This window comes from Macaca thibetana, chromosome 9, assembly GCF_024542745.1.
Source record: "Macaca thibetana thibetana isolate TM-01 chromosome 9, ASM2454274v1, whole genome shotgun sequence".
Classification (NCBI taxonomy): domain Eukaryota; kingdom Metazoa; phylum Chordata; class Mammalia; order Primates; family Cercopithecidae; genus Macaca; species Macaca thibetana.
In genome coordinates, this window is record NC_065586.1 from 16,983,650 (window position 1) to 17,008,816 (window position 25,167).

The 25,167-nt window shown below is 36.0% G+C and overlaps 1 protein-coding gene across 1 annotated transcript in view; it reads right to left on the minus strand.

Annotated features, from left to right (window-relative positions):
• Positions 1 to 25,167, minus strand: part of CUBN (cubilin) — a 315,954-nt gene that overhangs the window by 229,379 nt on the left and 61,408 nt on the right. Inside the window, exons 18-22 of the mRNA XM_050805391.1 lie at positions 21,335 to 21,479; positions 20,937 to 21,115; positions 18,125 to 18,290; positions 17,585 to 17,801; positions 15,050 to 15,180 (exon numbers count right to left, since the gene is read on the minus strand). Coding sequence (XP_050661348.1) covers positions 15,050 to 15,180; positions 17,585 to 17,801; positions 18,125 to 18,290; positions 20,937 to 21,115; positions 21,335 to 21,479 — 838 coding nt within the window. The remainder of the gene's footprint in view (positions 1 to 15,049; positions 15,181 to 17,584; positions 17,802 to 18,124; positions 18,291 to 20,936; positions 21,116 to 21,334; positions 21,480 to 25,167) is intronic.

Genomic DNA, 25,167 nt, shown 5'->3' on the forward strand with positions numbered 1-25,167 from the left:
AGCGAAAAAAAGGACATCAAATGAAAGCAGTGACCCAGTATCCCTGAGTTGACAGAATAGACAGACTCATTGACCCACACACAGAGAGCTTTAGCCAGTAAATCAAATATTTAGAGGAAATTATCTGTTCATTCGCTTGTTCTTAAAGAGACAATGCTCCTTGCTTACTCACTGTACTCCCAGAGGGGAAATACAATTGTCTTGCATATCTCTAATGCAACTTGTCTGTGGGAGAATGTTAAGTGTGATCAGGTTCTCAGGTGGTGGAACCTGAATTAAAGATATTTTGGGGCAATTACGATGAGTAGTTTTCCTTCATCTTGCTTACATGCATGTGATTATTCTGGAACAACTGGTGGGAGTCTGTTAATCTTTACTGAAATTTTGATTTACTCACCAAGTTTCTTTTCTGTTGCTGGAACAAAAGTAAACTACAGTTCCTGATGCGTTCCAATGATATTTACACCATTCACTTTGTCTGAAATGCTTTACCCTTTACCTAACCCGCTGCCCCACAACCCCTGCCAATACACGGTTTAACATATACACTCTTACCCATCATTTAAGGTTGGCTGAGACCTTTCCCAACCAAGCAGAACTAATTTATCTCACATAATAAAATTGTATGTAAATAGCAATTTGAGTCCCAAACATATTTTGTAATTGTTTTTACGTGAGTATATTTACCATACTAAACCTTGGGATATGAATAAGACCTTATTAACCATTATTTACTATCACTGTAGTACCTGGCCCAGATGAGGTCCTAGTAAGTAGTTGTTGCAATATTATTACATGAGGTGTTGGAAACAAAGGGGACTGGTAGATGCATCTAAGTTCCTCTCCCTACTCCATTCAGTTCTTCTCTTTCAAGCTACCCCTATACCCCAATCCTACGAATCCCTCTATTTTTCTCACCTCATTTTTCCTCTCTCTCTCCTTCCTATACTCTATCCTGGTTGGCTGAGGTTCTTTAATATTTTTTTGCTTCCAACTATGACAAGCAACTGTACTAAACTAGCTCCTCTCCTTAAGAACTGTAAAACTGAACAAAATACTGGACAATCTGCAGTACAAGATTGTGATTCTTGACAGAAAGGAAACTTATGATGTATGACTCTTGATTTCCTTGGTTTTCTACCTATGCAGAATTTCCTGACCACAGAAGGGAGCTGAATCCCATGTAGTGAATGACAGTCCTACTGAGCTGATGATGCGAAGATTAGGATTGCCAAAGCAGCTGGAACTATAAGGATATTCTCCAGAGAAGAAGTTTATAGAGAGGAAAGCCAGGCAGCTGAGCAGGGCTTCCCATGGATTCTTAGCTAAGCGTGGGCTGAGAATACATAAGACGAGACTTCAAAAAGCATGTCAGACAGGAGCTGCTACTAGGCTGGAAGCAGAAACAAGATCATTTAGAGTTCTCTCCCATTCCAGAATGGGGATACCTCCTTAACACCTCAGGCATTCATATGAGACACCTAAAAGGCCATATCTTACAAGTGAAGACCATGGCCAAGAGTAGGGCTCTCTAGAACTTCCCTACCAAAGGATGAGTCTTAACAAGACCTGCAGGAATCACAGAAGTTGGAGGCTGAGACCTACCAAGTTAGAGGGGCTCAAGAAACAGGGATGTTCACAAATATTCTTTAGCGAATAAAGATATAAACCTATGCAGATACAAAGCAATCAGCTAGATATCAAACTAGTTTCAGAGGAGGAGAGAATACAGAGTGTCTACAACACATAATTTACCCTCATGATATGGAACACCCATATCATGCCCCAACCTATCGTGTCCACTATAAATCCCAAAATTACTATAAATGCTAAAAAAATGAGAAAATATGGGCCGGGCACAGTGGCTCATGCCTGTAATCCCAGCACTTTTGGAGGCCGAGGTGGGTGGATCACGAGGTCAAGAGATCGAGACCATCCTGGTCAACATGGTGAAACCCCATCCTTACTAAAAATGCAAAACATTGGCTGGGCATGGTGGTGCTGTAGTCCCAGCTACTCGAGAGACTAAGGCAGGAGGATCGTTTGAACCCAGGAGGCGGAGGTTGCAGTGAGCCGAGATCGTGCCACTGCACTCCAGCCTGGCAACAGACTGAGAGTTCATTTCAAACAAAACAAAACAAAACAAAAATTAGAAAATATGAATCAAATCAAGAAATGTCATCAGTAGTCAAGAAAAATGTGGTCATAGTTGATAAAAAAATGTGATCCTGTGATTCAAAGATGATCTAGATGTTAGATTTAAAAGAGAAAGACTTTAAAGCAGCTATTAAAAATATGTTCAAAGACTTAAAGAAAAAAGCCTTAAAAAGTAAACAGATAAGAAATTTTGGCCCAAAAAGGAGGAAATTACTAAAAGAAATCATGGAAATTATATAACTTAAAATTACACTAATTGAAATTAAAACTTCATGATGAGTTTAATAGTAAACTGTAGGTAGAAGAAAAAAGGTCAGTACACTTTAATATATATCAATATACCTAATTTACTCTAAAGAACAAAGAGAAAAGAACTCCAGGAAGATGAACACATATTAAAAAACAAAACAAAAAACAACAACAACAACAAAAAAAAAGAAAAAACAATAGGTTAACACACATGCAATTAGAGAACCAGAAGGAGAAGAAAATAAAAATGGGTCAAAAAAAGAGAAGGATATAGTGGCTAAAATTCTCCTAAATTTTATGAAAAACATCTAATAAGATATGCTAGGCTTTCTTTTCATTATCTCCTTAAAAGAGAATTAGTGATTTAAAGCAAAAATAATAGTAAGGTGAATTTATAATATAGAGAGTAGTAGTCCAGGTGCAGTGGCTCACGCCTGTAATCCCAGCACTTTGGGAGGCCAAGGCTGGCAGATCACTTGAGGTCAGGAGTTTGAGACCAGCCTGGCCAACATGGTAAAACCCCATCTGTACTAAAAAAAAATACAAAAATTAGCCGGGCGTGGTGGCACATGCCTGTAGCCCCAGCTGCTCAGGAGGCTGAAGCACGAGAATTGCTTAAACCTGGGAGGTGGGGGTTGCAGTGAGTGAGGAGCATGCCACTGCACTCCAGCCTAGGCCATAGACTAACACTCAGTCTCAAAAAAAAAAAAAAAAAAAAAAAGAGAGAGAGAGAATGAATGATTTAAAGCAAAAACAATAGTAAGGTGAATTTATAATATAGAGAGAAGTAAAAGATATAACTAAAACAGCACACAGAAGGACAGGTAGATGGAATTACACTAGTAGGAGATTATTACACTTGTGAAGTATAAAGGGGAATGTGGTGTGTAATATGAAGTCTCAGGTATGAATTAGAAGGTATGAAATGTAAAGCAGCTGCATATTAACGCTAAGAAAACTTGCTTATAAGCTAAGGAGTATATTTTTAGCCCTAGTGTAAAACTACAAAAACAAAAAGGTATCATTAAAAAGACAATGAAGGAAATAGAACGGAATACTAATAATATTCTGTAAACCAAAATGAAGACAGGCTAATGGCAACATAAAAAGAGAAGAATGAAAAACAACTACCATAATGGTATGTTAAATTCAACCATAACAATAATTACATTTGTTGTAAATGGTCTAAATACTTCAGCTTAAACAGAAACAACAGGACCCAATTATATGTTTTTTCTATACATGCACATTATATATAATGACACCATTATATATAATGGTGAAATTAGGTTGTAAGTAAAAGAATGAAAAAAGATATACCATATGAACAGTAAATACAAGAAAGCTGAAATCACTGAAATAACATCAAAAAAAGTGACTTCAAGAAGGACAGTATTATTAGATTTACAGAAAGACATTTCATAATGACAAAGGGGATGATTTATCAGTAAAATATAATAATCATAAATGTGCACGCACGAAGTAAAAGTTTCAAAATACATGAAGGAAAGTGAAAAGGCAAAAATTAAAGAAAAAAACAAAACCATGATTAGAGCTGAAGATTTGATCACCTTTCTCTCAGTAACTGAAAATGAAACAGATAAAAATAAATAGGGGTATAGAAAATCTGACCAACATTATCAGCCTACTTAAGCTAATTGACAGAGAGCACTACCCTTAGTAACTGCAGACAATGGAGTTTTTCAAGCGTACATGAAACGTTCAGCAGCATAGACCACATACGAGGCTATAACACAATTCTCCATAAATTTTAAACAATTGGAAACTTAGAAAGTATATCATTTAACCACAATAAAACTGAAATTATAAATCAATAAGACAACTAGAAAACCTGCAAATATTTAAAAATTAAATAATACAATTGCAAATAATCCATAGATCCAAGAAGAAATCACAAGATAATTGGAAAATATTTTGAACTGGAAGTTAGTGAAAATAAAACATTAAAATCTGGGAGGTGGCCAGGCGCAGTGGCTCACTCCTGTAATCCCAACACTTTGGGAGGCTGAGGCAGGTGGATCACGTGGTCAGGAGTTCGAGACCAGAGTGACCAACATGATGAAACCCCATCTCTACTAAAAATACAAAAATTAACCAGGCGTGGCAGCCAGTGCCTGTAATTCCAGTTACTTGGGAGGCTGAGGCAGGAGAATCACTTGAAACCGGGAGGCGGAGGTTGCAGTGAGCCAAGATCATGTCACTGCACTCCAGCCTGGGCAACAAGAGTGAAACTCCGTCTCAAAAAAAAAAAAAAAAAAAAAAAAAAAAAAAAAAAAAAAAAAAAAATTTTGGAGATGAAGTAGTGCTTAAAGTCTATATCTGTATCTATCTATCTGTAGTTAATTTTTATCTAAAGAAACTAGAAAAAAGCTAACTAAGGCAATAATAAAATGAAAAGAGATAATATAAGAACAGAAATCAATTAAATGGAAAATGCAATAGCAATAGAGTAAATAAACAATGTCAAAAATTGATTCTTTGAGAAAATTATTAAAAGTGATAGAATTCTACCACAACTGATCAAAGAAAAAAGAGAAAAAACACAAATTAGCATTTTCAGAAATGAAGAGGGGACGTCACTATAGAATCTTCGGACATTAAAATAATAGACACCATTACAAAAAATTGTGCAAATAAATTTGACAACCTACATAAAATAGATGAATTCTTTCAAAATTCCCATAACTGACTCAAAAGGAAATAGAAAGCTTTAATAGTCTCTATTAATTGAAGAAATTAAATTTGTAATATAAAACCTTCCTACAAAGAAAACTACAGGCTCAAATAATTTCACTGGTGAGATTGTATCAAACAATGAATAAATTGTTTATATTCCACAAACTCAGAAAATAGAGAAGATATTTTCTAACAAGACCAATATCACTCCTATACTAAACCAGACAAAGAAATTCAAAAAAAATTACAGTTCAGTATGTCTTACATTGATGCAAAAATCCGTAACACAATTTTAGCATAATAATTCTGAATATACATAAAAATTATAATAGATCAGAACCACGTGGAGTTCTGATGTATTATATAAAATTGATTTGACAATAGAAAACTAAATCAACATAATTTACCACCTAAACAGAATAAAAAAGAAAAGCTTTGAGAGATATCAAAAGATGAAGAAAAATTCAACAGCCATCCAGGATAAAAATTCAGCAAGTATGCCCAGAAGGGAACTCCACAAACTGATAAATGGCATCTATGGAAAATCCAAAGCTAACATCATACTTAAGTGGTAAAGGACTAAATGCTTTCCTGTCAAAAGTAAGAAAAAGGTCAACCATGCCAACCTCACCCTTTCTGTTCAAGAATGCCCAGAAAGGTCTAGCCGTCACAGCAATACACATACACAGAGAAACAGAGAGACAGAAAAAGAGAGAAGGGAAAAAATAAAACTTATTTAACTTATTCACAGTTATTGTCATCTATGTAGTAGATACTAAAGGATTTATTTAAGTTATTAGAACTAATAACTAGTTTCACAAGACTACAGAATACAAGATATGTATACAAAAATCCATTTATGTTGCATAAATCAGCCAAACAATCAGAAAGTAAAATTTTAAAATTCTATATTTTATAATATGTAGATATAATATGGCATGTCATTTTATAATAGCGTATATAATATAATATGGCATGTCATTTTATAACAGCATAAAAACATGAAATGCTCGATAAAAATTTAATGGAAATATGCACAAACTCTACACTGAAAACTTTATTGCTGAATGAAACGAAGGAAGATATGAATAAATGGAGAGGCAAAGTATGTTCACGGACTGGAAGACTGAATTTAAAATGACCTTTACACCCCAAATTGGTCTGTAAATTCAATGCAATCTCAATCAAACTCTCAAGTTTTTTTATATAATTGAAAAGCTGATTCCAAAATGAATATGGAAATACAAAAAATTTAGGATAGCCCAAACAATTTCGAAAAAGAAGTATAAATCTAGAGGTTTTACACTTCCAGACTTTAATATACAATATAAAATTATGTAATATTAATATAATGTCCTATTGTTATAGTACATATGTAAATATGTACATCAATGTGATGAAATAGAGATTCCAGAAGCACACCTACGCATGAACACAGGCAGGTGATTTTCAACAAAAATGCAAAAGCAATTCAGTGGGGGTGGGGGTGAAGGTGAATCTTTTCAACAAACGGTGCTCGAACAATTAAATACCATTTGCTAAACACACTTGGATACATAACTCATACCATATAGAAAAATTGATTCAAAATGGATCATAGAACAAATATAAAATCTCAAACTATAAAACTTCTAGAAGGATGCATGTGGGAGATCCTGATAACTTTGGTAGTCAAATATTCCTTAGACAAGATACAAAATGCACTAAGCATAAAAGGGATAAAAGGATATATTGAATTTCTGTTCTTCAAAAGATACCATAAGGAAAAGGAAAGTTTAGCCACACACTGGGAGAAAATACTTGCAATACATTTATCTGACAAAGGACATATTTGTATGCAGAATATACAACATATGACTCATTAATAAGAAACAAACAAAAATGAGCAATATGGTTTTAATGAACACCTCACAAAAGAAAATAAATGAATTGTCAAAAAGCATGTGAAAAGGACTCAGCACTATTAGTCATCAGGGAAATGCAAAATAAAACCATCAGATACCACTATGCAACCACCAGAGGCTAAAAATGAAAAGATTGGCAATATTAAAGATTGGGAAAGATGTGGAAAAGAATTGCCGTAAGGCAGATGAGCCCCCAAATTGGGACTCCACCTAGGAAGGTTTTGGGCTTTGCCCAGGAAAGAATTCAAGGGGGAGCCGGTGGTAGAAAAAAATCAGCTTCACTGAGGTATCAGTGTTCCAGTTCCGTGACTGCTCCTGCAGAGCAGGGCTACCCCATACACAACGTGTTGAGAGAAGAAGCGTGGCACAGTTGTGCAGTCATATTGACACCCACATGCAAATTAAGGGGTGAGTTATTTGGAAATTTCTAGAAAAAGGATGGTAACTTCTGGGTGTTGTCATGGCAATGGCAAACTGTCATGGAGCTGTTGGGCATGTCTTATGAAGAGGTGCTTCTGTCTCTTCCCGTCTTAGCCAGTCTTCCATGTGGTCTGGTTTTTGAGCCCCAACTCCTATCTCAGATTTGTCATTCATATAGGTGAGAATATAAAATGGCATAACCACTTTGGAAAACAATTTGGCACTTTCTTATAAAGTTAAACATATCATTATCATATGAGACCCAGAAATTCTACTCCTAGGTATTTTACTCAAGAGAATGAATAAGTCCACAAAAAACTTGCATGTCAATGGTCATGGTAGCTTTTTTGTAATAGCTTAAAACTGAGAAAAGCCCAACTGTCTAACAACAGGTGAACAGATAATCAAATTATGATATATCCATGCAATGGAAGGCTAGTCAGCAATAGAAAGAAAAGAACAGATAAATCCAGCAACGTGAAAAAATTCCAGACACATTATGCTAAATGAAAGAAGCCAAGCTGGGTGCGGTGGCTCACGCCTGTAATCCCAGCACTTTGGGAGGCCGAGTTGGGCAGATCACGAGGTCAGGAGTTCGAGACCAGCCTGGTCAACATGGTGAAACCCCATCTCTACTAAAAATACAAAAAATTAGCCGGGGGTGGTGATGCGTGCCTGTAGTACCAGCTCCTCGGGAGGCTGAGGCACCACTGCACCCCAGCCTGGGTGACAGAGCGAGACTCCGTCTCAAGAAAAAAAAAGAGGCCAGACACAAAAAAGGACACACTATGTATTCCTGTTCACAGCTGCCTTTCGCACAGTTAAAACTATTCTGTATTGGTAGAAACCAGGTCTGTGGTTGCTGACATAGAGGGTGTTGAGGAAACTAATCAAAGGAACATGAGGATCCCTTCTGGAGGGCCAGAAGTATTTGATAGCTTGAATGGAGAGGTGGTTAAAGGGGTGTACACAATTCTGAAAATTATGGATAAATTTACTGAAATTACAGGAAAAAAATCCATATTATGTTAAAAGCTTGAAAGTTCTGTGCACAGACAGGTTGCACTCTCTAGAGAAAGTCCAAGAAATAATTCAGATATCTAATAAATAATACATAAAATTGAAATAGAGAAATAAAACACCATATTTGAAGGGATCCCTGCTATACATATTAAATACTAGAATATTTAATCTTAAAATTTGATGTTAGTTTTATGAGATTCAAACTTCATAGAGAGAAAAATTATTATTCTCTGAACTTAACATATCTGTTTCTTGAAAAATTAAAAACTCCTCTTAACTATCACTGAACTCTGTAGATGTTTACATTTCTTCCCTTGACAATCTAAATGGCTCCTTCTAGAATAGTAGTAATACTGAAAAATATCAATACTAAGTTTTGGTTTCCTCTTGTGATTTTCAGCAAAGCACAAACGATTAAATTAGAATGTGTTTCCATACAAGGATATTTATGTGTTGGCATGATGCTTATTATTACATCAATACAAAATGCAAAGACAAAAATGTATCTATGCTTTTTATTTTATCTTATATAGTCAAAGGAAAATTCATATCCAGTATCAGTTTAGCCTTTTATTATGGTCTAAGGACATTTACAAAGAAATGAAAAATCAAAGTACATTTCTTCTATCCCCTAAGTTCAACTGAACTAGCAATGGAAAAGCGTATCTCTGAAGATCAAAGACAACTGTTGGCAGAACTCACATGTTTTTCTTTCTGACCAACCTCAAAAAAAAAAAAAAAAAAAAAAGTAAAGAAAGAAAAGAGAAAACACACAAATGCCTTCCATGGACCATTACAAAAGTCACAAAACTAGATTTTTCTAAAACTTACAATGTATCTCTGCCTTCACTAAAATTTTTCAAATAAGTTTTTGTGACACAGGACTCAGCTCATTATCAAAGGGGAAAATGAGAAACATGTATAACCCTCCAAACCACAAAGCAACAATGATATCAGTCCCATAAAATTTGAGCCACAGAAATAGGATAAACTGATCCTGTGGAGAGAGGAATGCATCTCACAGGGAGACCCTAGATTATGGGGAACTGCTCCAGCTCCTTCCTGCTTTGCATTATGGGATGATTTATGTGATTATCCAATTACATTGAGGCTCAATCTCTAGGCTATGCTTTCTGAAATCACTTATGAAACGTTTGGGTTCTGAACGAATCCATATGACCTCAGATATTCTAGGAATGTGCTAAATGAACAGCCAACCCAGGAGCCATCATCTGCTCCCACAGACATATTTGGTTTAGCATCCTTCAAAATGAAGACCCAAGGGAAGATATAATTACAGGTTCAGTTTCTCCCTTAAGAAAGAAGAAGCCTTCTCAATTAAACTCAACATTTTGCCACAATTTTCTGCTAGGTGGTCATGGTCATTGCTTTTTCTTTTCCCTCTCAGATGACCAGTGCAGATTCATATAAAAATAAGCAAAGCAGCTATTGCAAAATTGAGAAAAAAACATTGAGAATCATATTTTATATCTGGCAAAGTCATGGTCCTTTACAACTATAATGTAATTTTCACTTTGAATGTCTCATTTTGTCTTTCTCAACTTTGCAAAACAGCCAGGCATTATCTCCCCTCTTTTTAGAGAGGTGTAGATGAGAGATCTCAGGTTCCTGCAGATTAAATTCTAAAAGATACTTATTTCAGACATGGCCAAGATAAAATTTGAACCCAAGTCCTCTCTTTCCAAATCTTATTCTCTTTAACAATCCCTGGTTTTTCTTTTCTTTTCTTTCTTTTCTTTTCTTTTTTTTTTTTTTTTTTTTTTTTTTTTTTTTTTTTTTTTTTTTTGAGAAGGAATTTCACTCTTGTTGCCCAGGCTGGAGTGCAGTGATGTGATCTTGTCTCACTGCAGCCTCCGCCTCCCAGGTTCAAGCAATTCTCCTGCCTCAGCCTTCCGAGTGGCTGGGATTACAGGAATGAGCCACCACGCTTGGCTAATTTTGTATTTTTAGTAGAGACTGGGTTTCTCCATGTTGGTCAGGCTGGTCTCAAACTCCCAACCTCGGGTGATCTGCCCGCCTTGGCCTCCCAAAGTGCTGGGATTATAGGCATAAGCCACTACACCTGGCCACAATCCCTGGTTTTTCTACACAGGAAATGTCAATTTAAGGATGAAGACAAGTAGGGAACTCAGAATATCACGATGAAGTGTTTTGTTGCATTTTTATTCTAAGGAGTAAGAAATGTAACAAACAAGATAAATGAACCGAGCGGAGAAGTGCTGGGACACCTGTACATACAAAATTATGAGAAAACAGTAGCCGGTAAGAAAGTAAATCTTTAAAAGACAAATCGACTTACTTTAAAACCTTTTCCAGAGAGAAAATAGCTGAATCTCTCATAGCAAAGAATACAGAATTCAAGGTGGACAGAAAGAATCAGAGAGGCTTGTGAGTTGTCCAAAGTATTCCAAATTATGGCCGGGTGCAGTGGCTCATGCCTGTAATAACAGCACTTTGGGAGGCCAAGGCGGGGGAATCACCTGAGGTCAGGATTTCAGGACCAGCCTGACCAACACAGTGAAATCCTATCTCTACTAAATATACAAAATTAGCCAGGTATGGTGGCCACGCCTGTAATCCCAGCTACTTGGAAGGCTAAGGCAGGAGAATCACTTGAACCTAGCAGGCGGAGGTTGCACTGAGCCAAGATCTTGCCATTGCACTCCAGCCTGGGCAACAAGAGCAAAACTCCATCTCAAAACAAAACAAAACAAACAAACAAACAAGAACAACAAAAACAAACAAGCCAGAAGTATTCCAAATTAGTATCAAGGTTGAGAGTAGGACCAAGACTTCTGACCTTCCTACAGCATCCCCTTTCCCTGTGTCATGAATAGTACCTTCCATCATGAGCAGTTGTACCGTCCAACCCACTATCATATCTCCCTTGTAATTCTACAGCAATTCACATGCTAAGATTTGACCTTCAGAGTCCTTGATAAACTACAAAGTTTCTTTAGAACCCCTTGAATTGCTTGACGTTTAACAAGCACCCTAGACCTATTTTAATCAGAATTTCTGGGTGGCGCTCAGATGCCTGAATTTATAAAAAGAAAATCCCCCATCTCAAATTTCTTATGAACACTAGAATTTGAGAACACTACCCTCTGAAACTGAAGTTTTAAAATAGAAACAGAACTCTCTTTATCCTTTTATTGTAAAGAAGCCCTCTTTGGGCATGCTTGTCATCATTTCTTAACTTTGCACTCCTAGATGCCTCTTCTGAGCTCATTTCAGGATGACTGATAAAAAACAGCCCTAACCACCCACTAATGACTAGGTGGGAACCCTGCCTTGGGAAGGAGGGAGGCCAAGAAAGCCCAATAGGGCTCATCTCTAATCCTGTGTTGATGTTGTGATCATCCTTGGCCATTTCCCTGGATAATTGTGAAGTTTTCTCTTTGCAGGAAATATGAAAAGTCCTCCCCAGTTTGGTGATAGCCCTGAATTAAATGTTACTACCTGTTATATGCAGTTCATTTAGAGCGTTTCTAAGAGCTAATCTAGACATGGCAAAAGAAATGGATTCTAAGACGGGACTCAATTGTTTAGTCTGACTTTCAAACCAATTAGCTATGTATTCTTGGGAGGATAAATTCAACATCCTAGACTTCTATCTCCCTTATTTAAAAATTAAGGTAACTGGAATAGATGTGTGCTTCAAACCTTATTGACATACCCTAAAATATACGTTTACATCAACCATACATGCGCGCAGAGATACTGCAAATGGGTCTCATGAAGCGACACCTAAGTTGGTGTGATAAACTCTGATACTTTCTCTCCTATTCCTTTCTATTCTACTCCATACTTTTAACAATCACAAGTAGCAACTGAATAAATTAATGTCATGACTCACGAATGAGTCATGAATTACAGCTTGAAAAACATTGGACTAGACGTTAAATAGGTTTTCCTCTAATATTAAAGTTGAAAATGAATCAGGTGCATTTCTCTGTTCCTGTTTAGACTTTTAAAGTACCCTCTTAGCAGGATTATATATTAATGTATATGCAACAGATGTTAATAGAATATAAAATTTTACTTTAAATTGATAACATTAGTCAATTACATTCTCTCAGGATTCAAATATTTTGTAGTTTGAATGAGCGACATCTAATATGTTAAATTAAAGCTGAGTCTTGTAGTTATTAAGAACTTCGTAAGAGTTTTAACCTGCTAACCTTGTACTTGTTAGTTCTTTTCTTTCTATTTTCCCAGGCACATCTGGATAAAGGCAGAAACAAAATAACAAGGGAGGAAGTCTAAGTAATCACAAGAAGCCAATCTTTTTTTCTCTCAAACACATATTTTGGGGCTGACATCATAGCCACACGGCACAAACTACAGATGGAAAAGTATCCGAACTCAAATCCGGAAAGTTCACCTTTAGGAGATGAAGACAGGAAACACTACAGCAGGCAAACTCGCGCCTGTTGGGCCGAGGAGCTAGAAATCAACAACAAAATACCAACATTACTGCTCTGGAAATAACTTCTGTTAGAGCAATAAAGTAAGATGAGGGCCAATGACTGAGCTTCCCTTGATGCTTTTCCCTGATGCTATTTTATTCTGCAGAAAATATCCAACATACGATGACGCCTGAAAAGAATGAGTCCTAGCATCTCTGTGTTTCCACACCAGCAGCTCACTCTGACCCCGGCTGCCTTCCAGGTCTAGCCACTGCCTTAGAGGACTAGCCCACCACCTGGTGTCACCAACCCAACCCCAGCTCAGTCTCCTGACACCAGCCCTTCCCTCAAAAATGCAGCAGGGCCCCCCCTCAGCAACGCATGAGAGCCAGTCACTCATGTCTTGATCTATGGGAAACTGTGGCAGGCTCCAGAATTATAAACAGAAGGTGTGCTGTGTTTTCCTGGATCTCGTCATCTGATTGCTATTTAGAATGGCCTGACTGTGTTAGTCAGACCTATGAGTTCATCCAACAACAAGCGGGCACAGTGACCAGCCGGGCTCAGCCCAGGGACAGAAAGCGAACACTCCCTAGCCTGTGATTTCAGCCTTGTGCAGACCAAATAGAGGCCAAAGTAACGATTATCACACAGGGAAGCCGGCTGGAGAATCTTTTGAGTTTCTGTGAAAACGCTGCCTCCCCTTTGCTTTTATCACTTGCTTTTTCTTCTGCTCTTCTTTATAGTTTCCTTTCCCGTACAGTTTGCTTCTATCTCTTTTCCTGACTCATTTTTATTTTACCTGTATCTTGTCTTTCTGAAAACTTTTACAACTAAAATCTAATATCCTCCCTGTCCAATTATTTTAACTGCTCTTGGCTCTTTCTGCACAAAATATTGCCTTACAAGCTAGGGTGGCAATAGAATTGTTTTACAAAGGTATGTCTTACTTTGCATATCATTACAAAGATTTCCACATTTTCAGGAGGCCCTGCCTGTATTATATGTTATCTAAGATACGGCCAGTTTATCCATGCAGCAAATTAAAATTATGTTCATAGATGATTAAAGCCAGAAGTCATCTCAAGGATTACCAAATCCAATTCCTTAATTTTACAGATGAGAAAACTGTGGCCCAGAGAGTTCAAGTGACTTGCTCCAAATCCTGATCTAATATTCAGTGTGCTTTGGGGCCAAACATACGAGACAGATAAAACTACAGCAGCATGAAAAATTGTGTGCACCCTATAACTTCTTAAGAAACCAGTTTTGGTCACTGGATGTTAACCACCTGAATGAAGTCCAGTGAATACGTCAATCACACACGATAGCCTGTTGTAACTGCCAGGGATTCCATTTCACATGTGCTTGTGCTTGAGCTGGATAATGAACTGCTCCTGCAGAGGTTCACACCTGGGGGAAAAGTACTGATGGATTCTCTCACACTCAGGATTCTGGAGAAATCTAAAACCATGGTTTCAAACATAGAACTTGAACTGCTGCAGAGTTTTGCCTGAAATGAAGAGTAGTGGCCAGCCCCTCTGAAGGAGAAATAAATGAGAAATTGGGTAAAGATTTTGAGTGGGAGATGTTTAAACTTTTATTTATTTTAGGGAGTGGGGACTTTAAAAGATAAGCATCTGGGGTTCTCAGGATGCAAGAGTGTGTCAGAGGGTGCGTATCCCAACATAGGAAAAGCTACCAGTTCTTTCTGGAGGGAGCTCAGTGAATTGTACCATGCTGCTGGGGTAATCCTGAGGCTGAGAAATGCTTGGAAGCATAGTCACCATATGCCTACTACGGGTCTCTGCTGGATGTTATTTGGGTCCTTTAATACAATGATGCAAAAGGAAAGCTCAGAGTATCTAAAAAAGAACACAACCTAGGGAAACATGAGTCTAACAAAATATGACTCCTTCATCAATCCCATGCACAGGCTCTTACCACAGTACAATTACCAAAATGAGAAGATTTAATATTGATACACTCTTCTTATCTAGTCACTACTTTTAATAAGGAAGGTATTTAAGTCACTATCCTTTATTCTAAATCAAGCTCTCATTGTGTGCCACACGTTGAGGATGTTGTATTCTCATTGCATTTTAGCTATTAGCACTGTTTTGTAATGAAGTCAATAAAACCGAGTATGCAATGCTATTTTGTTACCTGTTGCTGCACTGATTGCTTCATAGTTTATTAAGAATCCTTCATAAGCGAGGTCGGAGTCAGTCACAAACACCAGCATCAATGAGCTACCACTGCTTGTAAGAGAAGGCGGGATTGATTTTCCACAGTATCTATTCCAAACCAAGAAAGGATAGATGTGTGTATTTTAAAACGTTTGGTATATTGAAAATGATGTACCAAAAATTAGGACATATAAATATAATAATAGGTTTTGTTCTCTACCTCTCATCAACCTTAAAACACAAATATATTTCAGGCAAAAAAAAATTTGCAAACTTCTAAAGATTGTCCTGTTCATGATTATATCCCTGAAATGGTTTTAGGTGTGTGACTGGCTATGTGAGTTGTCATGTATGAGAAGTTTAGTAAAACAGTAAGTAAAAGCTACACTAGTTTGCCATATAGCATATTAATACACTTTTTAACAGAAATGTAATAAACATATACAACAAAGGGAAACAATATATCATACAATCATAGAGTCATCTCTCTAATCTAAACTCATATATCACGCAATCCCTGTGCCTTGCCTTCCTCATCCCTAAAGTGGGAATGATGACAGTACCTACTTCATAGAGTTGTTTTGAGAATGTGATGAGTTGATATCCTGTATATAAAGCACTTAGAACAGTGCCTGGAATTGTAATCCCTATAGAGGGAATCTATTGTCCTTAAACAGCTCACTTATAAAGAGATAAGAGTGATGATTCAGCCATGCCACATTTCTGTGAACAAAACAGTTTAGCTCAGAAAAACTATTCTATTAATGTTAAAAAGAGAGCTATGATAAAAGACAGAATGCCATGAGCTTTCATCTAGAGAAATACCTGTAGGAAGAAGTGACAATAAAATAGAAATCTCAAATCAAGCACATTTGGTAAAATTAACCAAAAGAAATGATAAAGAAAACAAATATAGAAACCAAAAAAAGAGGAAATGTTGAGTACAGGAAATGGATAAGTTAATTGCTAAAGGAGAAGAACAAAGAAAATTTGGTGTATAATACCATTGCAGTGTGAAAAAAATTTTTAATATCTTGATCAAAATAAAAGTAGGTGAACTAATTGATATTTTAAATGCCTCCATATATGCCCATGTATTTGAAATTTGAGGACGATCATTATAGTTTATGCCATTCAGCAAACGTTCTGTATTTTGCAGTCGTGATATGTTAAGTACCTTCCCAAAAAAGAAAAAGAAGAAAGTTAAAAAGATGAAAGATTAAGATAAGAAAGATGTTTAAAGCATGAATGAGAAATAAAGAAAATAAAATGCAAGATAAAGAAATTTTAAAATACCAGGAGATTTCCATTTCCAACAGAAATGCAACAGGGGCTAGATTTAACTATGCACCTGAAACAACAAAAATCCTGGACCAAAAAAATATAAAACAATGGCTCTCAAAACACTGGAGGTCAAGCAATATAGGACAACAAACCTTCGGAGACAGGAAACAAATGAGTTCAAAGGCAAAACTGAAATGGATCAACCTGTTTCCAAGTAGCTTAACTGCTTTCCAGAACAAGGCTCAAGAATACTTACAGGAATATGACAATGTCCAGCAGCCAAAAACATAAAACTGAAAATGGCTGGTGTCCTATCGAATATTACCAGATGTGAAAAGACGTGGGAAAGTATAACTCAGAAAGAGAGGAAAAATCAATCTATAAAACCATAGCAGGAAACAATCCAAATGTTTGAATTAGTAGATAAAGTCATTAAAATAGCAACCACTGTATCTCATAGATTTTTAAAGCTAGAGAAAAAAAATTCATGTGTAAAGTAGAGACATGGACTATATATAAAATGACTCAAATTGAACTTCTAGAAATGAAAACTACAATGTCTTGGTAAAATTAATAGCAGATTAAACATTGCAGAAGAAAAGATGAGTGTACTTGAATATATAGTAATAGAAACTTTCCAAAGTAAAACACACAGAACAGAGGCTTGAAATCAAAGAACAGGCTATCAAGTGAGTTGTAGAACAATTTCAAGTGCATAATATATATGAAATCAGAGTCCCTAATGGGGAGGAAAGATAGAAAAGTATTTTAAGAACCAGTGGCCAAAAATGTTTCCAATTTGATAAAACTACAAATCTTTGCATCCAACAAAAAAATTATGCTGATTGAGGAAAGCCAGAAAAACATGCTGTACATATAGTATGATTCCAGTTAGATAAGATGCAAATGAATCTACAGGGATAGAAAGTAGATTCGTGGTTTCCTGTGGGTGGGGGTGAGGAGCAAAAGCAAGGAATTATAATGGAAAGGAAAAAAGTTTTGTGGATATACACATTATTTTAATTTTGGTTTTGACTTCATGAATATACAAAGATGTCAAAATTTAATGTCTACAGGCCAAAACTACAGAGTAGTGATGTAGAAATGGTCATTAAGAAGCATGAGGATCTCACCTGGTTTTTATAACACAACGTGGTCGATTTTAAGATCCTTCACGGAAGCAGGAAAACAGTGAAGTTTTATTGTTAAAAAACAAAAATAACCTTACCTTCCAAGTGATGTCTCAGAGTCAGTGTCATAAACTTCCAAGTAATCATTTGTGCAATTGTAATGAAACTCCAGATGAAATCTTTCGAATATTAAATGAATCAGGTGATTAGGTTGGACTAATATATGCCAAGTACAGTTGATACCATGGGGGTAGACATTTGGATGGCCAGGACTTTGAATGGTCCCTGTTGATTCTGTAAGAATTTCTCCACATGCTGTTGAAATAAAAATTATAATTACCACAGCAAGTAACCAAGCTACCTGGATTTCAAATTAAAATGCTCTGATAATAACCTCTTCAAAGATTAAAAGGAAAAATGTTTCTTAGATGCCACTTAAGATAACTTGATTTTTCTCTTACTAATAAATAACAATTAACTTTTGATATAAATGTTGATTAGAAAATATATATTCTTTGTCTTTGAGTGTACTTTAAAATTTTTCACAGTATAGGTGATTTTCATACAATTTATTTCTATCATTCACTTATTCTGATACAAGCCTAAGAGGAGGAAAATAAAAAGAGACAATCTCTTACCCAAATCCTCAGCACTGAATTTAGCCATGAAACCATGGTTTTCAGTTGAAGAACTTTTCACAAATGTGACATAAAGAAAATTGTACACAGATGTTATAAATGAAGGCATGTCTGTACCACAATACTTTTTATTTTCAGGAGAACCCAAAACGGAACTGCTACCAATCTAAAATTAGAGAAGATATATTCAACTATGTTGTATATCAATTTTGAAAACTGCTTCAAGAATAATTATTTATGAAATTTTTTAATAGAGTACAAATCAATTTGAGGATACAATCCATTTTAGCACATCTTAGTCACCCCCCCTCAAAAAAACTCATATCCTTCAGCAGTCACTCCCCATTCCCCTGAAACCAGAGCCCCAGGCAGCCACTAATCTACTTTCTGTCTGTATAGATTGCCTATTTTGGACATTTGAAACAAAATGGGATTATACAATATGTGGTCTTTTGTGAATAGCTTCTTTCACACTGTATAACATTTTCAAAGTTCATCCATGTTGTAGCATGGATCATTACTTCATTCTTTTTTAAGGCCATATAATATTCCACTGTAAAGATATACCACATTTTATTTATTCATTTACCAGTTGATGGACACTTAAGTTATCTCTACTTTTAAAATCAAAAATAATGATTGCATTTTGCTATTTGTATATGCCATTATAGATGATGACTGTAGATATATTCACATACAAATTTTTGTGTGGACATATATTTTCATTCCCCTTGAGAATATATCTAAAAGTAGAATTGCTGGATCAGATGGTATCTCTATGTTTAACTTTTTGAGGAACTGTCAACTGTTTTTCAAAGTGGTTGTACCGTTTTACATCTCCACCAGAAGTGTATAAGGGTTCCAATTTCTCCACATCCTTGTCAACACCATTATCTGACTCTTTTTATTATAGCCATCCTATGGGTGTGTTCCCTTGTTTTTGGCATTTTAGTTTTTGAGACAGGGTCTCACTCTGTTACCCAGGCTAGGATGCAGTGGGGCAATCATAGCTCACTCCAGCGTCTACCTCCCAGGCTCAAGTGATCCTCCCACCTCAGCCTTCTGAGTAGCTGAGGCTACAGGCATCTATCACCACACTCAGTTATTTTTTAAATGTTTTTGTAGAGATGGGGCCTCACTATGTTGCCCAGGCTGGTCTCAAACTCCTAAGCTCAAGTAATTCACCCACCTTGACTTAAAGTGCTAGGATAAGGTGTGAGCCTCCTTTGCCCATTTTAAAAATCAAGTTATTTGTTTTTAATTTTGAGCAAGTTATTATTATTTTTTCTTTTTTTGTTTGTGCTTTTTGCATCATATTTAAGAAGGCTCTGCCTAAACTGAAGGGCATAAAGACTACTCCTATGTTTTCTCCTAAGAGTTTCATGATTTTAGCTCCGACATTTAGGTCTATAATCCACTTTTAGTTAATTTTTGCGTATGCTATGAGGAAGGGGTCCAGCACCATAATTTTGCATGTGGCTATTGAGCACCATTTGTTGAAAAAATGATTTTTCTCCATTGATATGCTTTGGCATCATTTTTCATACATCAATTGGCCATAAAAGTATGTGTTCACTTCTGGACTTGCAATTGTATTCCATAGATCTATATTTATATCCTTACTTCAATAAGATACTGCCTTGATTATTGTAGCTTTGTTCTAAGTTTTGAAATCAGGAAGTGTGAATCCTTCAACTTTGTAATTTTTCAAGAACATTTTGGTTATTCTGGTTCCCTTGCATATTCATATGAATTTTACAATCAGCTTATGCATTTTTTTGAAAGAGGCAGCTGTGATTTTTATGGGGATTGAATTGAATCTTTAGTTCACTTTAGGGAGTATTGCCATCTTAACAATATTGTCTTCTAATCCATGAACATGAAATGTCTTTCCATTTATTTAGGTCTTTTTAAATTTCCTTCAAGGATGTTTTATAGTCTCAGAGAACAAGTTTTACACTTATTTTTAAAACTGTATTCCTTGATGTTTATTATTTTTAATGCTATTGTAAATGGAATTGTTTCCCTGATTTCATTTTCAAATTGTTCATTGCTGGTGTACAGAAGAAGAAAGATTTCTATATTTCGATGTCATAACCCACAACTTGCTGAATGGATTAGTTCTAATAGTTTTTTATGTGTGTGGATTCCTTATGATTTTCTATATACAAGGTCATGTTATCTGTGAATAGAGAGAGTTTTACTCGTTCCCTTTCATTCTGGATGCATTTTCTCTCTTCTCCTTACTTAATTGCTCTAGCTAGAATTTCCAGTGTAATGCTGAATAGAAGCAGTGAGAACAGACAGACATCCTTGTCTTTTTGTTGACCATAAGGGCAAAACATTTAGTGTTTCATAATTAAATATGATGTTAGATGTGGGTTTTTAAATGAATGTCCATTATCAGATTAAGGAAGGTTCCTTCTATTCCTAGTTTGTTTCATGTTTCATCATGAAAGGATGATGAATTTTATCAAATCTCACAAAATCCAGATCTCACATCTGTTGAGGTGATCCTGGAGTTTTTATTCTTTATTTTATTGGTACCATGTATTACATTAACTGATTCTGGGGTTTTATATCAACCTAGAATTCTCGGGACAAATCCAACTTAATCATGGTATATAAATCCTCTTTTTATGCTAGATTCACTGAACCAGTATTTTGTTGAGGATTTTCACATATATATCCATAAGACATATTGGTCTATATAAACTACTTTTGTTTCCTGTAACAGATTTGAAGACAACAACCCATAATATTTTTTATAATATACAACCAAATACAAAATCAAAGATTTTATCCCTCTTACCTCAATATAATCTGTTTCACAGTGGGCAGAACTTCCAATTTCAAAGACAGTGAAGTTGAGGAGAATGACTTGGCTTTGGGGTTGCTGGATGGTCCACGTACAGGTTCTTTCTCCAGGATATACGTTAGGAAAAAAAGGCGAGCGAATGACCCCTTCTCCAGTTAATTCACCCCCACAAGCTGTAAGCATAAAAATTATAGTAGTGTTTGTCCATACATTAATGTTATCTCAATTTTATTGCAAAATCTAATACTGCCTAAGGAGATAACCGAATATAACATTTCTATGAGAATATTTTCCACTTAACACTTGAGGACATAAAATGGCTAAATTATTTCAAAGAATTAAAATATTACAATCAGGCAAATCAGACATTTAAAAATTAAATGTTTCCTTACCGACTTGATAAACAGCTCTGAAACTAGCTTTTTCAACAAAAGCATCTATTTTAAGCCTGATCCAGACACTATTAGTAATGGATTTAATGTGAGAGATGGTTCCATTGCCACAGACTTTTCCAAGTAAGATTTGACCATCTCGAACCTAAAGAGAAAAATAAAATAGAGATGTAATTCTAATCAAGACACTTACATCGGCAATGGTGGCATTACTTGGAGATGAAAAAACGGCAGATTCAAAATGAATGATAGTCTAATTTGAGTTACATATTTCTATTATTTTCGAAAGCAGTGGGTCATTTTTAAGCACAATGCAATAACATGAAATGCTGATAAAATCTTAAGTCAATAAAGCCCAAAAGCATAAGAATTTAAACAATGTCCTCCTAATAATTTTCACAGTATCAAAGAGGAAATAAATTCACAATTTAGACTACTTGGAAAACAACAAAAAATGAGAATATTACCTATGAAAAAACACACATGTTAGCCAAATGTGCAATCAAAGAAAGTTATGGACTAAACTACTTTTGCCATTGAAAGAAAAAAGGAAAAAAAGAAAAGTTGATAAAAGAGAGAGAAAGTAAAAGAATGTAAGGAGTCAACTTAAAAACTTAGAAAAAAGGCCAGGGACGGGGGCACACACCTATTATCTCAGCACCTTGGGAGGCCAAGGTGGGAGGATCCCTTGAGACCAGGAATTGGAGACAGCCTGGGCAACATAGTGAGACCCAGCTCTACGTACAATTTTTTTAAGTTAGAAAAAAATCCGTAAAACGAGGAAGAATACAATAAAAATAAGAGCAAAGCTTAATAAATGAAATACAAAAGAATGTGGAATTCATAAATACATTCAAGAACTGTTTTTTTGAGGAAGGTTATGGGTGGGGATATAAAAGACAAATCTCTGGCAAGTCTAATAAGAAAATAAAATATAAGCACAAATATACAAAATTAAAAATGACAAAGACACAGATACTAAGAATGTTTTTAAACATGAAATCTATGTACAACTCTATGCTAATATATTTGAATGTTTTAATGGGTTATTTTCAGAAAAAGTATAACATTAAAATTATCTGAAGGAGAAGAAAAATAAGATTTGAACAGACATAAGTCATGAATAAAATTAAAAACATTATCAAATAATTATTCCCATCCCACCCTCAATCTCCAAAAAGAAAAATCTCCCATAAGATGCTCTACTTAGTACATTCTTTTAAACTTTTAAGGAAGAGATAATTCCCACGTATAATTTATTCTAAGCCTTCCTCAAACATAGAATAATTCCCAACTAATTTTTGTCAGAAAGCTGTTACCAAATCCCAACATACATTATAGAAATAAAAACTATAGACTGATGTCACCTATTAATATAGATACATAAATCCTAAACACAGTTCTAGAAAAATAAATTCACAGTCCATTGCCAGCTTATATACCGGATCAAATATGGGAATAATAATAGTGCAAGAAAGGTTAGAAATTATAAACTATAAATTAACTTCCTCAGTAGATCAAATAAGACAAGCCATATGATAGCCCCATAAATTCAAAAAACATTGTTAGCATTCCTGTTTTATTAGAAGAAAAAAGAAATTTCCTTCATATAATAGACTACTGGTTTTAAATCAATAGCCAGCTTTTTTTTTTTTTGAGATGGAGTTTTGCTCTTGTTGCCCAGGCTGGAGCGCAATGGCACGATTTCGGCTCACCACAACCTCTGCCTCCTGGGTTCAAGTCATTCTCCTGCCTCAGCCTCCGAGTAGCTGGGATTACAGGCATGCGCCACCACACCCAGATAATTTTGTATTTTTAGTAGAGACGGGGTTTCTCTATGTTGGTCAGGCTGGTCTCAAACTCCCGACCTCAAGTGATCACCCACCTCGGACTCCCAAAGTGCTGGGATTACAGGCGTGAACCACCGCGCCTGGCCCAATAGCCAGCTCTGATAGTATAGTAGCCATGAAAATGGTCTATAGACTTGGGTTCAAAACCTACCTCTGTCACTTACAAACCACCTCACTTAATAACCTTAAGCAAGTTACTCTAAGCTCATGGGGTTGTTGAAGCAAACAGCTGAAACAATAGTGAGAATTCCTTAGCCAAATGCTTGGTAATAGAAAACGTTGACTAAGGATAGCTGTTGTAATTCTGGACATTTTTAGAGGTGAAACACTGGAGGCTTGTTACTCTGGGTAGGAATTATTCAATGGATATGCATACCTCCGCTGTTCAGTAAAATTATTCTGAAGGATCTAGCCATCCAAATATTAATTCATTCACTTCATTAGCATTATCAAGGCATGAATAAATGTCAGGACCTGTGCTGGTGACAGCACCATGAAACAGTCACCATTCACAGGGAACTTACAATAGGCAGGAACATTTTTGAAAAGCATGATGAGTGTCATGTTTGGGGAAGCACAGGATGCTTCGTTGTTACCTAACCAATGGTTCTCAGCAGGGACCACGATTTAGCATTGGGGAAATGTGCGAGAGTATCTTTTTAGTTTGGTGTTAATGATGATCACAGCAATGGTGGGGCATTACTGGCATTTAGTGAGTAGCAAGGGACCAAAGACACAAGGCAGCCTGAAATGTGAGAATCACACACCGCAAGAATTCTCCTGAGCCTGTGTGACACTCACGTAAGTGAAAGTTCTGTTGTTGGGTGTAAAATCTTGCTCTATTTTACATATTAAGCACAAAGTATTTTTGTGCAATTTTAATGCATGCTGAATTTTCCAGGATTACAAGTAGAGTATAAATTGAAGATTCTTTCTCCTGGAAATCTGTCAAGAGTTGGTCACTATTTCTGAAAAATTACTCACCAACCCACATAACTGTGTCAGCCTGCATTTGTACTGTCATGTTCATAGCAATTTAGGGTCCAGACAATTGACTAATTTATTTTGTCTTCAAGTACAGCTTGCCTAGCTTTTCAGATACTGAAATAAAGGTGATTTTATTCTGTTACTTTATTTTTTCTTAATGTTATTCTTACAACTTTACATATTTTTAAATATAATGTGTCCAGTGGGGTTATATCAGTGAATTTCATTTCTGAGTAATCAAGGGGTGATATAAAAAAAGTCTTAAAATGTAGAGAACCACTGGGTTAACCAAAGACTCTGAACTTACCCAGGGGATTTTGGAAAACTCAGTGGAAATAACCTTTAAGCAGAGACTTGAAAGTCAAGTAGGAGTTATCTAGGCCAAGGAGAACAGGCAGAACAGGTAGTAAAGAGAAGATTTTCCTTTTTTTTGAGATGAAATCTCACTCTGTCACCTAGGCTGGAGTGCAATGGCATGACCTCGGCTCACTGCAACCTCCGCCTCCCAGATTCAAGCAATTCTCCTGCCCCAGCCTCCCAAGTAGCTGAGACTGCAGGGTCACGCCACCACACCCAGCTAATTTTTGTATTTTTAGTAGAGATGGGGTTTCGCTACATTGGCCAGGCTGGTCTTGAAATCTTGACCTCAGGTGATCTGCCTGCCTTGGCCTCCTAAAGTGCGGGGATTACAGATGTGAACCACTGTGCCTAGCCAGTAAAGGAAAGATTTTAAAAGGATGATATTCAAAGCTGGTAGGGATATGGTGATACAGTTACTCTCATCCATAACTGGTGGAAGTATAAAGTTCTGGAAAATAACCTGACAATGTGTATTAAGGGTATTTCCCTTCTAATGCTGTATCACAAGGATATTCAACATGCAGGAAAAGACACACACAGATCCACATCCAAGTATGCTCTTAATGACAATAATTGAAACCATTCTAAAGGCCTAATAATAGTGAGATGATTAAATAAATTATGATTCAGCCATAT